At 49.3% G+C, this 23,031-nt stretch overlaps 1 protein-coding gene across 9 annotated transcripts in view; it reads left to right on the top strand.

The window, feature by feature from the left end:
- ULK4 (unc-51 like kinase 4) overlaps positions 1-23,031 on the top strand; it is a 528,243-nt gene that overhangs the window by 24,112 nt on the left and 481,100 nt on the right. For 3 of the 9 annotated variants that reach the window (XM_042235870.1, XM_027958154.2, XM_042235871.2), the window contains exons 1-2: positions 13,577-13,619; positions 19,899-20,092. In XM_042235870.1, the coding sequence (XP_042091804.1) occupies positions 19,955-20,092 (138 nt within the window). In that variant the 5' untranslated portion in view covers positions 13,577-13,619; positions 19,899-19,954. Of the gene's footprint in view, positions 1-11,641; positions 12,099-13,576; positions 13,620-19,898; positions 20,093-23,031 lie in introns of those variants that run through there. The other 6 variants (XM_060402097.1, XM_042235867.1, XM_060402098.1 and 3 more) reach the window with 4 other exon arrangements.

Below are 23,031 nucleotides of genomic sequence, written 5' to 3'. Positions count from 1 at the left end.
TAATCTTTGTCTTTAATGATAGAGTCTTTTCTTGTTTATCTTGATATTTCTATGTGTTCACATACAAGTTAAGTGAAAGTCGCTCAGTCATGTCTGACTTTTTGTGACCCCATGGACTATACAGTCCATGGAATTCTCCAGGCCAGAATACTGGAGCGGGTAGCCTTTCCCTTCTCCAGGGGATCTTCCCAAACCAGGGATCAAACCCAGGTCTCCCACATTGCAGGTAGATTCTTTACCAGCTGAGCCACAAGGGAAGCCCTCACATGCAAGAGTAAGACACTAAAAGGCTCATTCAGTGTTTATTGCATATTTTGAAGGTTTATTGATTAATAAACTTCATTTTGGGTCAAGGCACTGAGATAGGCTCTTTCACTGGGAGACCTTCCCTAAGCTAGATGTCAATATTTTCTCTTGGGCCAATCTCTTTCCCCAACAAGGAAACTTCCAATCTTTGCATCAAATATAAAAACACTAGCCATGCCATCTTTCTGGGCAGGAAGGGACACAAGGTTCAGAAGGCATTCCCCATCCTCAGTGCTCCAGGTCCTTTGCTCATGTCACTAACAAAGCGATTCAAAGTTTTCATCTTGGAAGCAAAAGCCAGGGCAGACAGATGCTGCCCAGAGTGTCAAGCCAGCTGGTAGGGGAGGTAGAATTCCTTTCATCTATTACCAAGATGAGGATTACATGCCTGGAGACTCAAATGCTAGTGGCTGAGTTGGGGTTACTTCTGCTGTAGAGCCTCTGCTTTTCCGAGTGTTTTCTGTGTTCCAGACGGAAAGGCCTTAGATTTTCCATCTGATGATGCTTTCCTTCCTTGTTCTTTTTAAATTAATTTTTATTGAAGTATAGTTGCTTTACAAAGTTTTGTTACTTTCTGCTGTACAGCAAAAACTGAATCAACCGCACGTATACATATATCTTCTCTTTTTTGGGTTTCCCTCCCATTTAAATCACTACAGGGCATTGTGGAGAGTTCCCTGTGCTATACAGTAGGTTATCACTAGTTATCTATTTTATATATAGTAGTCTATCTATGGAGAAGGCAATGGCACCCCACTGCAGTACTCTTGCCTGGAAAATCCCATGGACGGAGGGGCTTGGTGGGCTGCAGTCCAGGGGGTCGTGAAGTCAGACGACTGAGCAGCGACTTCATTTTAACTTTCATGCATTGGAAAAGGAAATGGCAACCCCCTCCAGTATTCTTGCCTGGAGAATCCCAGGGATAGAGAAGCCTGGTGGGCTGCGGTCTCTGTGGTCGCACAGAGTCAGACACGACTAATGCGACTTAGCAGCAGCAGCAACAGCAGTGTATCTATGTTAGTCCCAACCTCCACTTCACATCACCCTCCCCTTTCCTTCTTGGTATCCTTAAGTTTGCTCTTTATATCCGTGTCTTGATTTCTGTTTTGCAAATAAGTCCATCTGTACTACTTTTTCAGGCTTTCCTGATAGCTCAGTTGGTAATGAATCTGCCTGCAATATAGGAGACTCTGGTTTGATTCCTGGTCGGGAAGATCTGCTGGAGAAGGGATAGGCTACCCACTCCAGAATTTTTGGGCTTCCCTTGTGGCTCAGATGGTAAAGACTCTGCCTGCAATGTGACCTGAGTTTGATCCCTGGGTTGGGAAGATCCGCTGGAGAAGGGAAAGGCTATCCACTCCAGTACTCTGGCCTAGAGAATTCCATGGACAGAGGAGCCTGGCGGGGTTCCATGGGGTCACAAAGAGTCAGACACGACTGAGCGAATTTCACTTCTCACTATTTTTTCTAGATTCCACATATAAGAGGTGTTATATGATATTTTTCTCCTTCTGACTTCACTGTATATGACAATCTCTAGATGTATCTACATCTCAGCAAATGGAACTATTTTCTTTCCTTTTATGACGAATAGTCCATTTTACATATGTGCCACATCTTTATTCATTTCTCTGTTGATGGACATTTAGGTTGTTCCCCACATCCTGGCTATTGTAAATAGTGCTGCAACAAACACTGGGTTGCTTGTATCTTTTTAAATTAGTATGGTTTTCTCTAGATATATTATGCACAGGAGTGGGATTGCTAGGTCATATGGCAGTTCTATTTTTAGTTTTTTGAGGATTCTCCATACTGTTCTTCACAGTGGCTGTACCAATTTACATTTCCACCAACAGTGTAGGAGGGTTCCCTTTTCTGCATATCCTGCTGCAGCTGCTGAATCCCTTCAGTCATGTCTGACTCTGTGCGACCCCATAGACGGCAGCCCAACAGGCTTCCCCGTCCCTGGGATTCTCCAGGCAAGAACATTGGAGTGGGTTGCCATTTCCTTCTCCAAAGCATGAAAGGGAAAAGTGAAAGTGAAGTCGCTCAGTCGTGTCTGACTCTTCTAGCCAGTATTTATTGTTTGTAGCTATTTTGATGATGGCCATTCTGACTGGTGTGAGGTGATAACTCAATGAAGTTTTGATTTACATTTCTCTGTAAGTAGTGATGTTGAGTAGCTTTTCATGTGCTTTTTGGCCATCTTTATGTCTTCTTTGGAGAAATGTCTACTTAGATCTTTAGCTCATATTTTGATTTGCTTGATACTGAGCTGCATGAGCTGTTTATATATTTTGGAGATTGCTTGTGGGTTGCCTCATTTGCAAATATTTTCTCCCATTCCGAGGGTTATCTTTTCATTTTGTTTATGGTTTACTTTGATATGCAAAAGTTTTTAAGGTTAGTTGGGTCCCATTTATTTTTGTTTTTATTTTCATTACTCTAGGTCGTGGGTCAAAAAAGATCTTGCTGAGATTTATGCCAAAGAATGTTCTGCCTATGTTTTCCTCTCAGGGTTTTATAGTGTCTAGCTTTACATTTGGAGAAGGCAATGGCACCCCACTCCAGTACTCTTGCCTGGAAAACCCCATGGATGGAGGAGCCTGGTGGGCTGCAGTCCATGGGATCACTGAGGGTCAGACATGACTGAGCGACTTCCCTTTCACTTTTCACTTTCATGCCTTGGAGAAGGACATGGCAACCCACTCCAGTGTTCTTGCCTCGAGAATCCCAGGACGGGGGAGCCTGGTGGACTGCCGTCTATGGGGTTGCACAGAGTCGGACACGACTGAAGTGACTTAGCAGCAGCAGCTTTACATTTAGGTCTTAAATCCATTTTATTTTTTTGTGTATGGAATTAGGGTGGAGAAGGAAATGGCAACCTACTCCAGTATCCTTGCCTGGAGAATCCCCATGGACAGGGAACCTTGGGGCTACCGTCCATGGGGTTGCAAAAGAGTTGGACAGGACTGAGTGACTCAACAACAAATGGTATTAGGGAGTGCTCTAATTTCATTCTTCCTTCCTCGTTGTTAAGTGCCATTAGGGTTTAAGTCTTAGAATTTGGGAGGCTTTTTGGTAAATTGATGTGTTCAGGTCCTCGAATCATGAATCCAGATATTTTGTGAGGACAGTTATAGACTTTCCCAAATGACCTGGTTTGGTTCCTAAGTAGAAGTGGAACATCTTTCTTAGGTTCCCTAGTTGTTCCAAGAATATGGGAACTTCTTCAACACAGGTGATGTGTATTTAACCAGTTTTAAGGAATAACTACATTCCAGATACTTATTTCTGACATTAAGGATGAGGCTGTCAAAACTCAGAATAAATTAGCTGATATTTCATTGTATGTCTTGAGTAATTAGGAAGTGATATATAAGGAATTTTTTTTCCACATCAAATCTCCTAAATACAAAAAACTGACAATCAAGGCTAATTTAAGACTCTTGGGAAGGCAAGAAGGGTTAGAGGTCAAAGAACAGGAGACACGATTAACCTGAGATGAGAGACAGACACAGTTCCTACCCGTAAAGGTTTGCAAAGCGTGGTCCGTTATTCGCAACATTCACATCACCTTAATAGATATGAGAACTTTGGGGGCTCACCAGATTTACAGAATCAGAAATTCTGTGGGTGGGCGGGCCCTGTTTTAACCAGAGCTTCAGATAATTCTGATGCCAAAGGTACTTATCTGTGAGCTAACTCCGTGTGGAAGAGAGAAGCTTGTGCTTACGTTTCTGGTGGTTGGAATTTGAGAGTTTGGAGCTTCGAAAGTCATAATTGTTAAGAAACGCCGCGGGAAGAAAGAGCCACCTCTATGGACCGCTGATGAAGGCCTTTATTGGGCGGTCGCTCTCGGGCAGAACTCCCGGGGGCGGGTGAGCAAGGAGACAAAGGGAGTCTGCGAAGTATGAAGGGTGGGGAAAGGTTTTATAGCCAGGGCCGGTGTCCAAGCCAGGCTCTTCCATATAAGGTAGAAAGCACGGGCTACAGCGGCGGTTGGTGTCCAAGGGCTCCGTGTCAGCACCTGATTGGACCAGGCTGCAGGGGTCCACTCCTGGTGCCTGCTTGGTTGTTGGCCAGCCTCCGGGACTCATCTGCGGCACTTTTCCGGGGCATTCCTCAACATGCCTGACCTTTTTGATATAGGACAAGGGGCGCCGGTCCTCTCTGGCTACTTCCTGCTGAACGGGGGCGGCGAGGGGTAGGGTGCGGCCGGGATGACAGGGGGCATCTGCCGTTAATTTTGTCACGGAGTGTTTGTTGGAAGCTCTTGGTACTGCTGTTGCAGCACCATCAGCTGGACCGTGTTGAGCCGTTGTTTGATAAAGGCCAAAAGCTAATTTAGGATACAGGGCCTGAAAGTCAGGAGCAGCAGGAGAATGATGAGTGGTCCCATTAGGGAGGATAGCAAAGTTGTCAGCCAAGGGGAGCTCTGGAACCAGGACTCAAATCAGCCCTGCTGGGCCTCCCTCTCTCTCTTCCTGCATTCTAATCCCTCTTACTTTAGCCATGGACTCTCGAACCACTCCAGTATGATCAGCGTAGAAACAGCATTCTTTGAGGGCTGCACAGAGGCCCCCCTGCTGCAAAAAGACCAGGTCTAGTCCTCTGCGGTTTTGTAATACCACTTCGGAAAGGGAAGTCAGGGACTTTTCTAGGGCCATCATGGACTTCTCTATGCAGGCGATGTCAATTGCGGCCCTCAGGCTGATCAGGCCCTGATGTTGTGTGGTCAGGGAAGCAATGCCCGTGCCCGTTCCAGCTGCCCCCAGGGCGAACAGCGTTGCCAGAGTAATAGCTGTAACGGGCTCCCTCTTATGTCTAGGAGCTGGGGTGTCTCGGTCCCAAAAGTTGTAGAGGACCTCTTCTGGATGGTATGTAATCTTGGGCACTACCGCTACCATGACACAGAATTCCCTGCTCTGGTTGAAGACAGCCAAGTGGAGACAGTGCGTTAGCCCAGTCTGTGAGCATACCCACCACCCGGTTTCGGGTATGACGTAGGTCTTATTGGTGAAGTTGGTATCACCGCCAGTCTGGGCGCACAAGGTTTGTTTATCTATAGGAACTGTGCCTAAGCAGGTCCCCAAACCCCACACTTCTTTGAAGGCCCACCTTGCAGTCTCCCCAAGAGCACTGCAGTGGGTTGGAGAGAATGGATAAGTTGTAGGTAGCATTTAAGCCCACGGCCTTGTAGTAAGGTGGATGTAGGGTGTAGCAAAGCCAGCAGGATTGGGTCGGATTAGGATTGGAGTGGTTGAGGGCCCCGTAGGTTTCTTTGACCAAGGCCCACAGGGGTTCTTGGGTCTCTGGTGGGTCAATCTGGGTCAGCTGAAGAGGGGGTGAGGGTAGGCGAGGTCACAACATTTGTGGCGTTTGTCCCCCGTGGTGAGGGGCGGGGAGGTGCAGTAACCTGGTTGGGCCCCACAGCATGGGTCTGAGCGGGTTGCAGGACTTGCTGGACATATAGCGTTGCGCTTGGGGCCCCCCAGCCATCATAGACCTGTATTCCCCAGGCTAGCCCGGAGATCCATCTGTTTTCAGTCCGTCCTTGCTGTGTGAATGATAGTCTGACTAAGTCACAGTCGGGGCAGTACTTTGTGAATCTGTGGTTCCACATGTCCTGGGTGATGGGATTTACGAAGGACATATTGATCAGGTCTGGCTTGGTCACCGACCATTTCCAGTACCCATCGTTGGAAGTGACACAGTCCCAGGATTTACAGTAGCGGCTCACCATTCCCCCACAGGTCTTTATGTTTTCCCGCTGATGTCCCGGGCAGGCATAAAACCCGACCTTTCTGAGATATGCCCGGGCCCATGAGGTCTTGGTTAGCTGTTGGAGGTGAAAGTATAGGTCAGGCCACCACTTATCTTTCGGTTGGGTGGCTGTGGTCCGGTTTAGCTCTTCGTAGGTCTCTCCATTTTTTAAGATCCAGGTGACCTGAAAGGGCTGGTGGGGGTTTTGGTTGGTGTGCCCCCCTTTTTCTAGGACCCCCAGTACCCCCAGAGTAACCCAGAGTAGAGAGCCCCGCATTGTTCTGAGGTTGGGGTGAAAGGGGTGCGGCGGACAACCAGCCTCGGGGGTCCCGTAAGGATGGAGCTTACGGTAACCAGGTCAGGGTGTCCCAAGGGAATAGCACCCCAGGAGTAGGAAGCAGGTGGCTAGGTATGTGAGGGCCAGGGACCGTCGAAGAGTGAGGGACCAATCGCGAGGGCCGCGGCCACTAATCCAATGGCAAAAAGTATGGCCAGAGCTGTAATTGTCAGCAGCCACAGCGGGTGATGCCAGGCCAGCATCGGATCAAATTGGACTGTGGTCTCTCAGTCATTCAGGAATCGACGACAGAGGGGTTTGGGTGATGGTCAGTTTGGTCGGCCCCGTGAGGGTGGAGCGGTAGGAGTGATCGGGAGAAGGGGTCGGGGCCGGGGCCACCCCTGTCTCTGAGAGACCCGGGGGAGCTCGTTTGAGTCGGGCCAGGTGGTACCAGGGCTCGTGTCCCAGGAGTTTGGCTGCTGTAGGAGTGGTGAGGATTACAGTATGGGGTCGCGTCCAGCGAGGCTGTAGTGGGTGGGGACTCAGGGTTTTTAGCAGTACCTGATCTCCTGGTGCTAGAGGCCGGGTGGGCCCCTCGTCGTCTGTCGGTTGTGGCAGGACCCGGTCTGCGTGTTCCCTCAGCAAGGATCGCAGGAGGGAGAAGAGGGGGAGGTACCCCGCGAGTCGGGGAGCCTCTCCCTCGGGGAGGTGAGTCAGGAGATAGGGCCTGCCGTAGAGCAGTTCAAAAGGGGTCAAACCTGTTTTGGAGTGTGGTGTGGTGCGAATGCGAGTGAGAGCCAGAGGAAGGAGGTCGACCCAAGACAGCCGCAGTTCTGAGGCAAGCTTGGTCAGATGCGTCTTGATGATGCTGTTCACCCGCTCTACCTTGCCTGACGATTGGGGCCGATAGGGGATGTGGAGATGCCAGTCGATACCCAGGGCTGCAGCCACCTGCTGAGAGATCTGCGAGATAAATGCAGGCCCATTGTCAGACTGGAGAGAGTTTGGCAACCCAAATCTGGGAATGAGATGGGCCGTCAAGACCTCCACCACCGCCGCTGCCGTCTCTCGGGCGGTGGGGAAGGCCTCGACCCATCCTGAAAAGGTGTCCACCAAGACCAGCAGATAGTGGTAGGTTTGATGTCTGGGCATGTGGGTGAAGTCTATCTGCCAATCCTGCCCGGGCATATGTCCCCTCAACTGGTGAGTCTCTCTGTGGGGGTCCTTGAGGAGAGGTGGAGGCACATGTTAGGCAGGAGCGGTGGACGGCATATATGGTCTATCTGAGATGTAGGGGAGAAAAGACAGGGCTGAGAAAGGAAAAGAGAGCCCTTGGTCCGATGTGGAGGGTATTGTTGATTTGGGATATTATGGCCTTAGCCTGGCGCTCAGGAAGCACTGGTTTATTATGGAGTAGTATCCATCCCGATGGGTGCCTCTGAGCCCCTTCTTGCGCCAGCAAGGCTCTGGCTTCCTCGCTGGAATAATCTGGGTTGAGGGTGGATCTCAAAGTCAGCAGGGGCTCGGGGTCTTGTTGTAAGGTAATTTGTCAAGCCACTTGATCTGCCGTATTATTACCCAGAGCGACAATGTCATGGGTATTTTGGTGTCCCTTGCAGTGTATGATAGCGACCTCTTTGGGCAGGGATAAGGCATCCAACAGTCAAGTAATGTGGGGGGCATTACAGATGGGGGATCCTTTAGTGGTCAGGAAGCCCCATTCTTTCCAGATTGCCGCGTGAGAATGGGCAATCAAGAAGGCATACTTGGAGTTTGTGTAAATATTGGCCCTCTTTCCTTCTGCTAGGTGTAAGGCTCTAGTTAGGGCTGTTAGTTCAGCCTTCTGAGAAGTCGTCCCGGGTGGCAAGGGCTGAGCTTCTAGGACTTCCCAGGTGGTTACCACAGCATAAGCCGCCCTTCGGTTTCCATTGGGGTCTCGCTTTGAGCTCCCATCGACGCGAACAAAGTTAGCTCTGTGTTTGGTAGAGGTTTGGAGAACAGGCTGTGGGGTGGTTGCATAAGGGACTCAAGGATCTCTGAGCATGAGTGGGCTGGGGGTTCTGAGGAGAGAGGGAGTGAGGGTAGTGAGGAAAGCGGGTTTAATTGTGGGGAGCGGCCCACGGAAACCTGAGGATTGTCCAGAAATATCAGGTGAAATTGTTGGAGCCTGGACTCGCTGAGTTCAGAAAGAAATCTAGAGGCTAAAAGGTCACCAAGACGGTGAGGCGAGAAGATGGTCAGGGGTTGGCCATGAATCAGCTTTTTAGTATCGGCGTACAACGTTGTCGCTGCCGCTAGTGCCCGCAGGCAGGGGAACCATCCCCTGGCTGTGGGGTCAAGTTGTTTGGATATGTAAGCAATAGGCAGCAATTCGGGGCCAATTGGTTGCACCAAGGCTCCAAAGGCTATCCCTCCCTTTTCATCAGAGTATAGATGGTGCGGATAGTTGGGATTTGGGAGAAAGTGAGGGGGTGCAGCCAATAGGGTTGAGCGTAAAGCGTGGAAGGCCTGAGTCACTTCGGTGGGGGAAGACAGCGGCCCTGTGGGAGTCTCTTTAGCTGCCGCATATAGAGGTTTGGGCAGGGTAGCATAATTTGGGACCCAGTGTCGGAAGAATCCCGTCAGGCCTAAGAAGGACAATATCTGGTCTCCATCGGCCAGAGGGCAGATGGACCGGAGGAGGCTACACCGGTCTGCTGTCAGGGCTTTAGTGGTCGGAGTGATTTGGAGGCCCAGATAGACGACAGAAGTCTGAGTCAGTTGGGCTTTGGATTGTGAGGCTCTGTAACCCTAGGAACCAAGGAAATTGAGGAGAGTTGTAGTATGTTGTTGGGAGGTCTCTTCTGAGGGGCTGCAAAGGAGCAAGTCGTCTACGTATTGGAGGAGGGTGCTAGGGCAAAGCGGGCATCTGGCCAGGTCCCGGGACAGAGCCTGCCCGAAGTAGTGGGGACTGTTTCTGAACCCCTGAGGGAGTACGGTCCACGTGAGTTGTGTGGTCAGCTGGGTGTCAGGGTCAGTCCAGGTGAAGGCAAAGAGGAATTGGCAGTCAGGGTGGAGTGGGATGGTAAAAAAGGCGTCCTTGAGGTCAATAACGGTGAAATGAGAGGTCTGAGGAGGTATGGAAGAAAGGAGGGTGTAGGGGTTAGGGACAAGTGGATGGGCAGGGATCACCGCTGCGTTGATCAGGCGGAGATCCTGCACTAGCCGTAGTCTCCTGAAGCCTTTCGAACAGGGAGGATGGGCGTGTTACAGGGGGAGGTCGTGGGGATCAGGAGACCCTGTCCCATGAGACGGTCGATGATGGGCTTTAGCCCCCTGAGGTTGGGAGTAGACAAAGGAAACTGGGGCTGGGCTGGGAAACAGGTGGGGTCCCTTAGCCGGATGAGGACTGGAGGGTGGTGACGAGCCACCACCGGGACTCGGGTGTCCCAGACCTCACGATTAACAGAAGAGGTTGGGGGGTCAACAAGTAGCATTAGGAAGGCCCCTGACGTGGGAGCCGATCCTGGAGTTAGCTGAAGAGTGGCCTTCAGCTTAGCAAGTATATCTCTTCCCAAGAGAGGAGTAGGGCAGGAGGGGATGACCAAAAAGGAGTGGGTAAATAGACAAGAATCTAATTGACAGGATAGTGGTTGGGTTTGGAGCGGACACGAGGGTCGGCCGTCAATGCCCATACCCGAAACCTGGTAAGGATGTAGAGTGCCTCGGAAAGAGGGAAGGACCGAATAGGTAGCCCCCGTATCAACCAGAAAATTGATGGACTTACCCGCTACCTGGAGTGTTACCCTGGGCTCGGCTTGGGTTATTGGGGTCCCCGAGTCTGGGCGGCGTCAGTCACCGTCGAAGCTCGGCAGCTCCAAAGCCGGAGGAGGGCAGGAGGTCTCCCTGGGGCGCTCTGGTCCCCGGCCCCTAGAGGTCGAGGCCCGAGAGGCCTGGGGACAGTCACTAGCCCAGTGTCCTCGTCGTTTGCACAACGGGCACGGCTTGGAAGGAGGCCACGGATTGGGGCACATCTTGGCCCAGTGCCCTTCTTGCCTGCACTTGAAGCAGGCCCCCGGAGAGGGGTTTTGGGGCCCCGAGCCCGCCGCCGGCCGCTACCAAGACCTGGGTTTGCTGGTTTAGGAGGCTTGCCTGAAATTCGGCCTTTTGCTTGAGCCTTGCCTTTCGGCTGGCCTCAGCAGTTTCTTCGCGGGCGTTGTAGACCTTAAAAGCCATTTTTACCAGGTCTCGGATAGGGGTCTGAGGGCCGTCCTCAGCCTTGGCCAACTTTTTTCGGATATCGGGGGCAGACTGGGAGATAAAACGATTGGCCAACGTGGCTGCCCTGATGGGGGACTCAGGGGACAGCCTGGTGTATTGGATGAGGGCCTCGGTCAGCCGATTAAGGAACATGGCTGGGTTTTCGTCGGGCCCCTGGGTCACCTCATCTAGTTTGAGGAGGTTTACAACCTTATGAGAGGACGTTTCCATCCCATCGAGGATACACTCTATCATATAGCGTACTCGCAGCTGGCCGCCACCCCCTTCCTGGTAGTTCCAATCAGGGTCAGTGTCAGGAACCGCCTGAGCCCCCGGGGGGCGCTCGGGGGAGGGGTTGGCATAGTGCCTCTGGTCGGCCTGAGCCTTGGCTGCCGGCCTGAGCCTTGGCTGCCGTCCAGATGGCCTGCCTCTCTTCGGGGGTGGTGGTAGACCCCAGGATGACATATATGTCCTGCCATGTCAAGGCGTAGGCGCGGGTCAGACCAGTAAACTGCTTAATGTACTGAGTGGGGTTGGAGGAGAAGGAACGCAGTTTGGCCTCAATCTGTGCTAAGTCTTGGAGGGAGAAAGGGACATGGACTTGGGCTAGACCCTCAGCTCCGGCTACTTGTCGAAGAGGGAGTAGCGGGGCTGGGGGAGGGGGAGGGGAGGCTCCCAGAGGGTTGCTGTGGGAGCAAGTGTGGGAGCTAACTGGAGAAGGGGAGGGAGTGATGGGGGGAAGAGAAGGATACAAGATAGGGTTAAGGGCCGGAGGATCCCGGGCCGGTGGTGGAGTCTCAGGGGCGGGAGCGAAGGTAGGAGGGGCTGGAGTGGAGAGGGAGGGGGCAGGAACCGGAGTGGAAGGGGTGGGGGCTGTGGGAGAGGTATAGGGAGGAGGGGCTCCCAGATCTCCCGGGGGAACAGAGAAAGCAGAGGACTCAGAGAGGGGAGGAGCTGGCTTGGCCCGGGAGGGTGGAGTCGGGGGAGCCATGGTGAGTAGGATTTGGCTGGGAGTGCACGTGGTGCACAGGGCAGGCCGAGAGCGCAACGCCCAAAAGGCCTGAACGTAGGGGACCTCAGACCATGTTCCCGTTCTCCGGCAGTAATTATCTCAATCACGGAGGACGTCAAAGTCTAATGTCCCTGTGGTTGGCCACTGTGAGCCATTATCTAGGGGATACTGAGGCCAGGCCTGTGAACACAGAAAAGTGAGCTGCTTGGGGCGGATATATCCCTTTAGTCTTAGAGTCCGCAGGTTAGCCAGCAGGCACTCTAAGGGGGGTGGAGTATTGGGGATCGGGTTTGGAGGCTGTCAATCCCTTGGCGACCACAAAGCGTGGAGGCAACCCCCGCTGCCGGAACGTCTTCGGACGTGTCAAGGGAAGCCGGAGGTCCGTGCAGCCGTTCGGAACGTCTTCCTCACGAGCTGGGGACCGGGAAAGGCCGAAGCCGGAGGTCTACTCAGCCGCTGGGGATGTCTCCCCCACAAGCTGGTGACCGGGAGGGCCCAGTAAGTGCGCACCCGTTACCGGGCCCTAGGAGGTGGTCGCCAGGGAGGGCAGGCCCCAAAGCCAAAGGGACTTACCCCGTATCCTGCCGTCCGGGGGGTTGGTCAGCCGCCTGGGTCCGGGGCTACTGCGGTGGTGGAGCTCGAGGGGGGCCTCAACGGCGAGTGCCGGGGGCCCTCACCTTGAGCCCCATGTTGGGCGCCAGATGTAAGAAACGCCGCGGGAAGAAAGAGCCACCTCTATGGACCGCTGATGAAGGCCTTTATTGGGCGGTAGCTCTCGGGCAGAACTCCTGGGGGCGGGTGAGCAAGGAGTCTGCGAGGTACGAGGGGTGGGGAAAGGTTTTATAGCCAGGGCCAGCGTCCAAGCCAGGCTCTCCCATATAAGGTAGAAAGCGCGGGCTACAGCGGTGGTTGGTGTCCAAGGGCTCCGTGATGGCACCTGATTGGACCAGGGGGTCGGTCCCCGGAAGTTTGGTCCGCTCCCGGTGCCTGCTTGGTTGTTGGCCAGCCTCCAGGACTCGTCTGCGGCACTTTTCCGGGGCATGCCTCAACATGCCCGACCTTTCAGATACAGGACAAGGGGCACCAGTCCTCTCTGGCTACTTCCTGCTGAACGGGGGTGGCGAGGGGTAGGGTGTGGCCGGAGTGGAGGGGGAGCGGGCAGGAACCGGAGTGGAAACCAACTCGAGATTAGGTTTCTGGTCTTTTCTCATGTACAAAAGGGAGATAATCCGTAACCTTTTCTAAAGGGGAGGGAAACTGAGGAGCGATTGTTACAGATTAAATTGCCCCTTCCACCAAGGATTGAAGAAAACTGGACAGTGGAGGAAGGAAGAAACGATGAGGGCACAAGGCTGCACTGCCACCAGCTGTTCAATTACTACCCAGGAAGGGCCCCGACGACCAGCCCCGAGCCCCGACTCCCCCACCCACTGTTAGGATGGATCAACGCCGTAATACGGGCACCCCACTTCCAGACCCCAGCCAATAGCAACACAACTTCTCAGCCAATCAGAGCCCTGCGCTTTTTCCGGCGTTCTGCGTGCTGCCCTGGAGACGGGTTGGACCGATCCAAACGCGGAGCGGTGCGGAATTCGCAAGGCCGGTCACTGACGCTCTGAGCCTCGCCAAGCACGTTCTACCCCGGTTTGGGATCGATCGGTGGTCTCGTCCTAACGCTAGGCGCGGGGCCATTGAAGTTGACGCGGGGCTATTGAAGTTGACCCTAGCGGCTCCACTTCCCGGCCCCAGCCAATGGGAACCGAAACTGCTCAGCCAATCAGCGCGGGGCGCTCAAAGCGGCGTTCTGCGTGCTGCCTTGGAGACCGGCTGGCCGAATCCAAACCCGGAGGGGTGCTTCACCTACACGCCCTCACTGTGTTCCTTTTGCGTCCCGCCTTGCTCCATTGCTTCGCCCCTGGCCTTTAGCCAGTGGACTCGTCTTCAGGCGTGGGGGCCGAGACGCGAGCACTCCCGCTAGGTATCCCATGGACCTGCGGATTCTCAACAGCGAGCGAGCAGGTGAGCGGCAGTGGCGGTTTTAGGGGCCAGGAATTTGTGTCCCTGTCTCTCTCAGCGTTCGCCGGTCTGCAGGGGGGCCGCCCACCACTCTCTCTCCCTCCGCGAACCCTTTGCCCCCAGCGCCCCCTCTCTCTCCGGGCTCCGTTTTTTTGTGCTTGTGTTCAACTCTACAGAACTTTTGATTTAGGGTACACGAAGCACCTCTTCTGGGACCTGGGTTCTGGAGATGCGCTTTATAGACACCTCATATTCGGAGTTTTATTTCTTAAAACTCTGGTTGAGCTTCCTGGGTTCTAAGCTGGCCTCGCTGACTGATGTCGTTGGACGTGGGGAGGCAGTGAAAGCCTCCAGTTTGGGGCGGGTGGCGTGCGGGAAGAGAGGGTGTTAACGTAGCGGCTTAGAGCCTATGCTTTCGAGGTCATTCGAAGCTCAAAGCCTGCAATTGATTTGGTCCGAAAAGTGCAGCGAGGAGGAGCAGCAGTTTAGGGCTCAGTGTAGTGCCCGACGTCTCTTGTGCTATCGGGAATGGTTAACTTGGTTTCTAAGGTAGCGTGCCACCGGAGGGCTAGTTAAAACGCAAATTGCTGGATCCCGCTTCCAGAGTTTTTGATTCAGTACCGTCTGGGCCCCATGTTGGGGAATTTGCACTTCTCAGTTCCCGGGTGTTGCTAATGCTGCTGGAGAGCGAGTTTAAAGATTTGAAGGTGTGGATGATTAAGAGGAGGTTCTTGCCTTCACCTGCGTGCCCCTGCTGCCTGCTCTTGTTTCAGAGTTTGAGTATAGGCCCAGCCCGCTGAAATCATAAAAGCTTCAACTGCTGATAGGTGTGAGTTGCTCTGATGATACCTGGGTGAACTTACAGATTAAAAGAGACTTAAAAGACGCACAGTGCTTTTTAGAAAATGTGCATGACTAAACTGAGGTGTCTGGGAATGCGCACTTGAATGAGAAAACTATAAAGAAACGCATGGGAGTCAGGAGAGTGATGACTTTTGGGGGGAGTATTGAGGAGTTGTGATTGTTGGAGGCTCAGGGAAGGACTTCTTGGCAAAGTGCTGTGGCTGGTCTGGGTGGTGATTACAAGGATGGCCTTCTTGTAATAATTCTTCAAGCTATACGTTTATTTTGTGGGTTTTTCTGTATTTGTGCTTTGTTTTACAATTTAAGAAATTACAACATTTAAAAAATGTGCATTAGGAAGTCTGAGGTGAGGAACATCCTTGGACTGAGTAAAAAAAGAATCTTAAAGACAGTGGTTTTCAAATCTGAAAGATAACTTATAAAATAGTCTGATTGAATTCTTATTTTGCTCTAAGGAAGTTGAGCCCATAGAGAGAGGAAATACCGCAGGTAATAAACCACCCTTGTCTAAGCCTATGCTGTAACTGATATGTTTTGTTAATTTCAGGCTGAGTGCCCTGCTCAGATGCCTCTATTCAGTGAAAGATTGAGGAAATGAACTTGGCCCGACTCAAATTCAAAATTTTAGGATTTTTTTTTTCTTGTGGACTAAAAACTTGTTCTGAAGGAATCACTCATCTTATAATAACTTATTTTAACATCTTATGCTGATGTATCATAATATAACCAGTTTGTGAACATTTAAGATCTCAGGTTATTATTTTTTCTTTTTGACACATAATTTTTCCTGTTAAGGCTGCATTTTGGTGGCTTACGAGTCAGGACTGGTTCTCTTTACCATAACCAAAAGACTGCCAGATATTTCTCCAGGAAAGATGGCCTTATTTGACATCAGCAGGGAATTCCAATTTGGCGTGTGTAACCACGACAAGACATGGTGCAGTTCCCCAGCTTGGCAGGGAAGGAGAAAGATTTTATAAAGGGGAAGAGTAAGTTGGGAAGGCTGTGGTAAACAAAGACTCCATTGACGGAGTCCTTGCCAGGAAAGAAGAGGATTCTTCTTCCAGTTGAGCTCGGCTATCATCACAGGGTTATGAGAGCACCCCACTTCTTGTCTCCCAACTCTATTTAATCGAAATTTTTGTTTAATATGTATATACATATTTTACGTTTCTCTCTTTTGATCAAGATCTTTCTCTGAAAGCATCGCTGATCAAGAGTCAGGTTTTGTAGTTTGCAGAGGCTTTTTGTCCCTCTATGTCGGAAAGTATCTTTCCTGGGTGTAGTGTCTCCGGTGGGGGGGAAGTGCAAAGTGGAAACCTATTAAGGTAACAGTTACAAAGGAGGGGTAGGAGAGAGATCTTCCAGGCACTTTTAATCTAAAATCTATATGTTATCAAGATCATAGACATTGGTGATCATCTGAAGTCTTAGGCCATAATCTAAGGTTTGGCGTTGGCGACCGAATGGTTAGCCCATTCAGGATGGCTGTTTTCTTGGTTTCTGTACATGCCTTGCTTGACCTCGCCCTACTTCACTCACAGGACTATCCAGTCCTCCTCATTAGTCTCTGGTTCCTGATGAGCCCACCTGGCATCAGTTCCCCTGTAAATGGTAGACCCCTCCTCCCTCAAGTAGTGCAGATTGCTGCCATGTCTTGTTCTGCCTGCTGTCTGCCACGCACAGTGGGTTGTCTCTCCAGCACCTTGCTTCAGGCATTTAAGACCCCTGTCCAGTAAGTCATTTACGTCTCTGTCGCTGACTCCAGGCTCTCTCTCTGAGACTGAGCAGTTACAAGGCTCGTGGGCCTGCAGGGTGCAGCCCCTCAGTGACAACCTTCCAGCAGGCCAGACCTGCATACCTTGGGAAAGCTGTCTCATTGGCTGTTGTCTGCTTTAATTCGAAGAATCTTTACTTTCAGATCACCAGTTGCTGTGCAGGTCCAGTCAGAGTTCTCCATTTTCTTTAGATGTGGCACATGAATCCAAAAGTTGTGTTCCTTGGAGTTCGGTGGCACAAGGGTTGGTTAGTAATTACTCAGTAGGGACCTGTCTAGTGATGCTGAAGATGGTTCTTCCAGAAGTGTCTTTTCCAGCAAACGACCTCTCCAGATTGCAAGGTATGATGCTGGAGGTCTTTGTTTCCTGAGGGTGCCCTATAAGAAGACTGCCCTGCCAAAACATGCTTATTTTTCATAGAAGGAATTAGGCCTTTCAATACTGGAGTAACCCTCCATTTATTAGTTGTGGATTGTGAGAAGCAGGAGCCCAGTGCATTGGATGTCCTGTGACTATCTCAAGAGGTTGAGAGTTTCTGAATTACAGAAGGGGTGGATCTGAGATTTAGAAGGACCAACAGCAATGCTTTTGGTTGAGATATTTGGAGGGCTTCTGTATTTTGCCAGTTGAATCTTAAAAATGCTGGTCCTTTAGCCCCATAAGAGGCAGTAGACTGTCTGCAAGCAAAGGTTCAGTCCAGTGTGACAACACACAGGTCATGACTAAATCATACTTTATCTGTTAGATGGGACAGTATGTAACTCATTTGCCACTAGGTGATGTTTCCCCAGCGGTATTGATTCATGAAGGCCGTCATTTTGTTAGTAGACTGACAAAATGCATGTACAGGGATAAGGAGTGGGGATTTTAGTCTCTCATAGGGCAGGGCTGTTTCTTAGTCCAAACTAAAGCTTCTTCTTTTATCAAACCAACAGTTGTTGAATTTCTAATCTTGTTTTTCTTTTTCTGAGGCCAACTGTTGGCCCTTTGTGCCAGTTTTTCTAAATTATCATTTTGGGAAATAGCTTTTTGGACCATGACAGAGGTTTGGTTGCTGTTGGTCCCTTTAAGGGCAGCATTTCTTGCAGCAGTATTAATAGCAGCCAGGTGATTTTGTTCTGCTTCTGCAGAGTCAAGCTTTGAATGCCCCAGAAACTTAATAATAGCTCATCTGGCAGGTAAAAGTATTGCTTGTAATAATTTCTGAACATAGGAGCCAGTTACAATTTTATTTCTCTTGGAAGTAAGGAAACCACGTTACTGAAAGCACATCATGAGAAAAAATTGACTTAAAGATCAACATTCAGAAAACGAAGATCATGGCATCTGGTCCCATCACTTCATGGCAGATAGATGGGAGAACAGTGGAAACAGTGGCTGACTTTATTTTTCTGGGCTCCAAAATCACTGCAGATGGTGATTGCAGCCATGAAATTAAAAGATGCTTACTCCTTGGAAGGAAAGTTATGACCAACCTAGATAGTATATTCAAAAGCAGAGACATTACTTTGCCGACAAAGGTCCATCTAGTCAGGCTATGGTTTTTCCAGTCGTCATGTATGGATGTGAGAGTTGGACTCTAAAGAAAGCTGAACACCGAAGAATTGATGCTTTTGAACGGTGGTGTTGGAGAAGACTCTTGGGAGTCCCTTGGACTGCAAGGAAATCCAACCAGTCCATCCTAAAGGAGATCAGTCCTGGGTGTTCATTGGAAGGACTGATGTTGAGGCTGAAACTCCAGTACTTTGGCCACCTGATGTGAAGAGCTGACTCATTGGAAAAGACCCTGATGCTGGGAAGGATTGAGGGCAGGAAGAGAAGGGATGACAGAGGATGAGATTGTTGGATGGTATCATTGACTCGATGGACATGGGTTTGAGTGGACTCCGGCAGTTGGTGATGGACAGGGAGGCCTGGCATGCTGCAATTCATGGGATCGCAAAGAGTCTGACATGGCTGAGCAACTGAACTGAAAGCATATCTACTATCAGTATAAATATTGACACTTCTGTTCTTGGTTGAAGTATAAGCCCCTGTTGTTTCGTTGCTAAGTTGTGTCTGACTCTTTGCAACTGCATGGCCTTGTAAAAGACTACATCAGATTGTTATTCACTCATGAATATAAGATGAATTTGTTGGCCAAGAAAATGAAGTTGTTATAATGGGTGGTTAAAAAAAAAATGATTTGAAAGAGTTGGCCAACTTTCTCCAGTAAAAGGCCAGATAGTAAATATTTTAGAGGGTGTGCAGGTCATAGGGTCACTCTTACTACTACTCAACATTGCTGTCATAGCTGGAAAGCATCCTTAGACAGCATATAAGTGACTGGACATGGCAGTGTTCCACTTATTTACAAAGGAGTCAGCAGGCTGGATATGGCCCAGGAACCAGTAGTTTGCTGACCACTGACTTCGAATAATATTTGAATTGACTCTTAAAATCTCTTTGGATTAGATAGAAATACTGTCATTCTATATTTATTTACATAGTGTTTTCACATGCATTGTCTCATTTCAGTCACTCAGTCATGTCTGACTCTTTGCGACCCCATGAATTGCAGCACGCCAGGCCTCCCTGTCCATCACCAACTCCCAGAGTTCACTCAGATTCACATCCATCAAGTCAGTGATGCCATCCAGCCATCTCATCCTCTGTCGTCCCCTTCTCCTCCTGCTCCCAATCCCTCCCAGCATCAAAGTCTTTTCCAATGAGTCAACTCTTCGCATGAGGTGGCCAAAGTACTGGAGTTTCAGCTTTAGCATCATTCCTTCCAAAGGAGTCCCAGGGCTGATCTCCTTCAGAATGGACTGGTTGGATTTCCTTGCAGTCCAAGGGACTCTCAAGAGTCTTCTCCAACACCACAGTTCAAAAGCATCAATTCTTCGGTGTTCAGCCTTCTTCACAGTCCAACTCTCACATCCATACATGACTACTGGAAAAACCATAGCCTGACTGGATGGACCTTGGTCGGCAAAGTAATGTCTCTGCTTTTGAATATGCTATCTAGGTTGGTCATAACTTTTCTTCTAAGGAGTAAGCGTCTTTTAATTTCATGGCTACAATCGCTATCTGCAGTGATTTTGGAGCCCCCCAAAATAAAGTCTGACACTGTTTCCACTGTTTCCGCATCTATTTACCATGAAGTGATGGGACCAGATGCCATGATCTTCGTTTTCTGTATGTTGAGCTCTAAGCCAACATTTTCACTCTCCTCTTTCACTTTCATCAAGAGGCTTTTTAGTTCCTCTTCACTTAGATGGGGCTTATTACCCCATTCATTACACAGTTACTGACACAAAGTGCTTTCCCGTGTAACAGAGTAAGAGCTGTATCAAGATACATTGACTGAAATCTCATTCATTCCCTGGTTTTGTTCCATGTGTTCAAAATAGCTGTCATTTTCATTATGTTTGTTATGGTCTTGTCGCTAGGGAGTTGAATATTGGTTTGTGAATTGTGTTATTTTTTTCTTAGTTTTTTTTTTTAATTTTACGAAAACAAAGACACTTGTATCAACATTTATAGGTGGAATTTGAATTTATAGAATTATTAGATTTATTGATTACATATTAAATAGCATAGGCTAATCAATCATCCAGCTAGTTTGGGGTTTGAAGTGTCATATTTGTTTACTTTTTAGGGGTTAGAGATGCTATTAGACTGTCATTTTATCGAAGGTGAGAAGTCAACCCAGAGATGGAAAACTTCATCCTGTATGAGGAGATTGGCCGAGGAAGCAAGACTGTGGTCTACAAAGGGCGACGGAAGGGGACCATCAGTTTTGTAGCTGTTCTTTGTAGTGATAAGTGCAGGAGGCCTGAAATAACCAACTGGGTAAGTCAAGTATGTTTCTCTCTCTTTGGGAAAAGATGATCAGATGGAGTAAGTAGTATGTAAACAGAAGTCACTGAACTCACGGTAGCAGACAGTCCATTTTCAGACTGGAATGGGTGACCTTCTCTCTTTAGTGCCAATAGTCCTGAATAATGGCTCCTAAACATACTCAAGTATCAATAACTAGCAACTTAGATTTCTGTTTTTTTTTTTTTTTTATGAGTCAGGGAATATACAGTCTATATCTGATCACTTAAAAATAAATTTATTTGACTGTGACAGGACTTAGTTGCAGTGGGTGGGATCCAATTCCCTGACCAGGGATCAAACCCTGGCTCTCTGCATTGGGAGCTAGGAGTCTTAGCTACTGGACCATCAGGGAAGTCCCCAGATCATTTACTTTCACATTTACTACATGATTATGAAGCTTTCCAAAGGAAGAATATTAGGTGAGAGTAACTTGGGTTTAATATAGTTGTACCACTTTGCAGCCCAGACTCCTTGGACCAAACCTAGCTATTTTTTTTAATTGTGGAAAAAATACACATAACAATGGAGAAGGCAGTGGTACCCCACTTCAGTACTCTTGCCTGGAAAATCCCATGGATGGAGGAGCCTGGTGGGGTGCAGTCCATGGGGTCGCTAAGAGTCGGAGATGACTGAGCGACTTCACTTTCACTTTTCACTTTCATGCATTGGAGAAGGACATGGCAACCCACTCCAGTGTTCTTGCCTGGAGGATCCCAGGGATGGCGGAGCCTGGTGGGCTGCCGTCTATGGGGTCGCACAGAGTCGGACATGACTGAAGTGACGCAGCAGCAGCAGCAGCACACGTAACAGTTTATCATCTTAACCATTTTTAAGTGTGTAGTTTGACATTGTCAGTAAGTATATGCCTATTCCTGTGCAGCCATCACCATCTTATATGAGGTACCTTTCAGAAACAAAGTACAATACAATGGTGATTACCAGGGAAAGGGGAAACGGGGAGTTATTGTTTAATGTGTAGAAATTTTCATTCTTGCATGATGAAAAGAGTTCTGAGTGAATAATCACACTCTTGGTACTTAGCCAAAAGAGTTGAAAACTTAGGTCCACACAAAAACCTGCACACAGATGTTTACAGCAGCTCTATTTGTAATCAAAACAATCAGGATGCCCTGCAGTGAGTAAATAAACAAACTGGAACATATATACACTGGAATACTGTTCATTAATAAAAGGAAATGGGCAGTCAAGCCACAAGTAGACAGAGGAACCTTAAATGGACATTGTTTGGTAAGAGAAGCCAGTCTGAAAAGGCTGTATAGTGTATGATTCCAACCATGTGACATTCTGGAAAAGGCAAAACTATGGAAACAGTAAAATGATCAGTAGTTGCCAGAGTTTGGGGGGTGGTGGGAGAGTGGGAGGGATGAATAGGCAGAGCACAGAGGATTTTAGGGCAGTGAAACTCTTGTATATGGTAGATGCTATAATAATACAAGTCATTACAGATTTGTCCAAACCCATGAAATATTTGGTTTTCCCCAGAGGCTCTACTATTATACATTCCCACAACAGTGTGCAAGGGATCTCATTTCTCCACACTGTGGCCAACACTTGTTATTTTTGTCATTGTTGTTATTTATTATTATTTTAAACAGCCATCCTCACCTTCGTGAGGAGGTGTTGGCTTTTGAAAGGCGTGTGGACAGTTGAAGGAAGACAGATGTATGGGACAAGATGCTCTCTAGCTGGTTGATTTGGAACTGGGAACAGGAGGAATTTCTCTTCTGATTACCTTTTCACTGAGGTGAGAATCTTAAGTCTTCAGTTATGGGAGACCGGCAGGCAGTGTTCTAGAGAAGAGGAAAGAAAGGGTGTGAGTAGGTCACCTGGAGGGCAGACTGGCTGGGGCCCTTTAGAGTGGGGGTCGTCAGTGGAAGGCAGAGCAGTCAGCGTGGTTTGTGTCGGCTTCAGTGCCTTAGATGTGTGCAGACTGTGGGGAGGGTTAGATTGAACCAGAATTGCAGTCCTGGAGCGAGTGAGCTGGAAAGTGAGTGAGTGGTGGACATGGATTAGGATGTGTGGAAGAGATTTGGGAGAGAATAATGTTACCAGTTTAAAAAAAAATCTGGCAATGCTGTCCAACAGACATATAATGGGGGTTATAAATCTAACTGTAAAGTTCGTAGTATCTACATTGTAAAAGGATAATAAATAGGTGAAATTCATCTTATTAATATATATTAATCTCTGCTGCTGCTAAGTCGCTTCAGTCGTGTCCGACTCTGTGTTACCCCATAGACGGCAACCCACCAGGCTCCCCCGTCACTGGAGTGGGTTGCCATGTCCTTCTCCAATGCATGAAAATGAAAAGTGAAAGGGAAGTCGCTCAGTTGTGTCCGACTCTTCGCGACCCCATGGACCGCAGACTACCAGGCTCCTCCGTCCATGGGATCCTCCAGGCAAGAGTACTGGAGTGGGGTGCCATTGCCTTCTCCATATTAATCTCATATGAGATTAATAATACCATGTGTTATTTTTTCAGTGTGCAACCAGCGAGATATTTTTCTAATTTTGATGTTGATTGTTGGGTGTCTGGTGTGTGTTTTACACTTGAAGCTCATCCCGGCTGCTGCTCCAGAGCACAGTAGCCCTCTGTGGCGAGTACTGGCCACAGAATCTCCTGCACTGGCCAGTGGAGGCTGCACATGGGTGATGGAGGTCCAGGTGGAGGCTGAGATGGGCAGAGCGGTGTGTGGAAGAGTGGGTCCTTGGCAAGTATTGAGTGATGGGGAGGGTCAGGAGGAGTGTGCTGTGGCTTGATTTCTTTTGGGATTTCTGTATCTCCTTTATTTTTTCACTAGGACCTCCCCTTCCCGAGTCAGAATTAGCGAGGATCCCTTTAAACTTATTTGCCCAGGGTTCTCCCCGTTCTCTAGTGGCCTTATATT

Source organism: Ovis aries, chromosome 19 (genome assembly GCF_016772045.2).
Source record: "Ovis aries strain OAR_USU_Benz2616 breed Rambouillet chromosome 19, ARS-UI_Ramb_v3.0, whole genome shotgun sequence".
In the NCBI taxonomy this organism is placed as follows: domain Eukaryota; kingdom Metazoa; phylum Chordata; class Mammalia; order Artiodactyla; family Bovidae; genus Ovis; species Ovis aries.
Note: the sequence above shows the minus strand (reverse complement) of the source record. Positions and strands in the feature narration are given on the sequence as shown.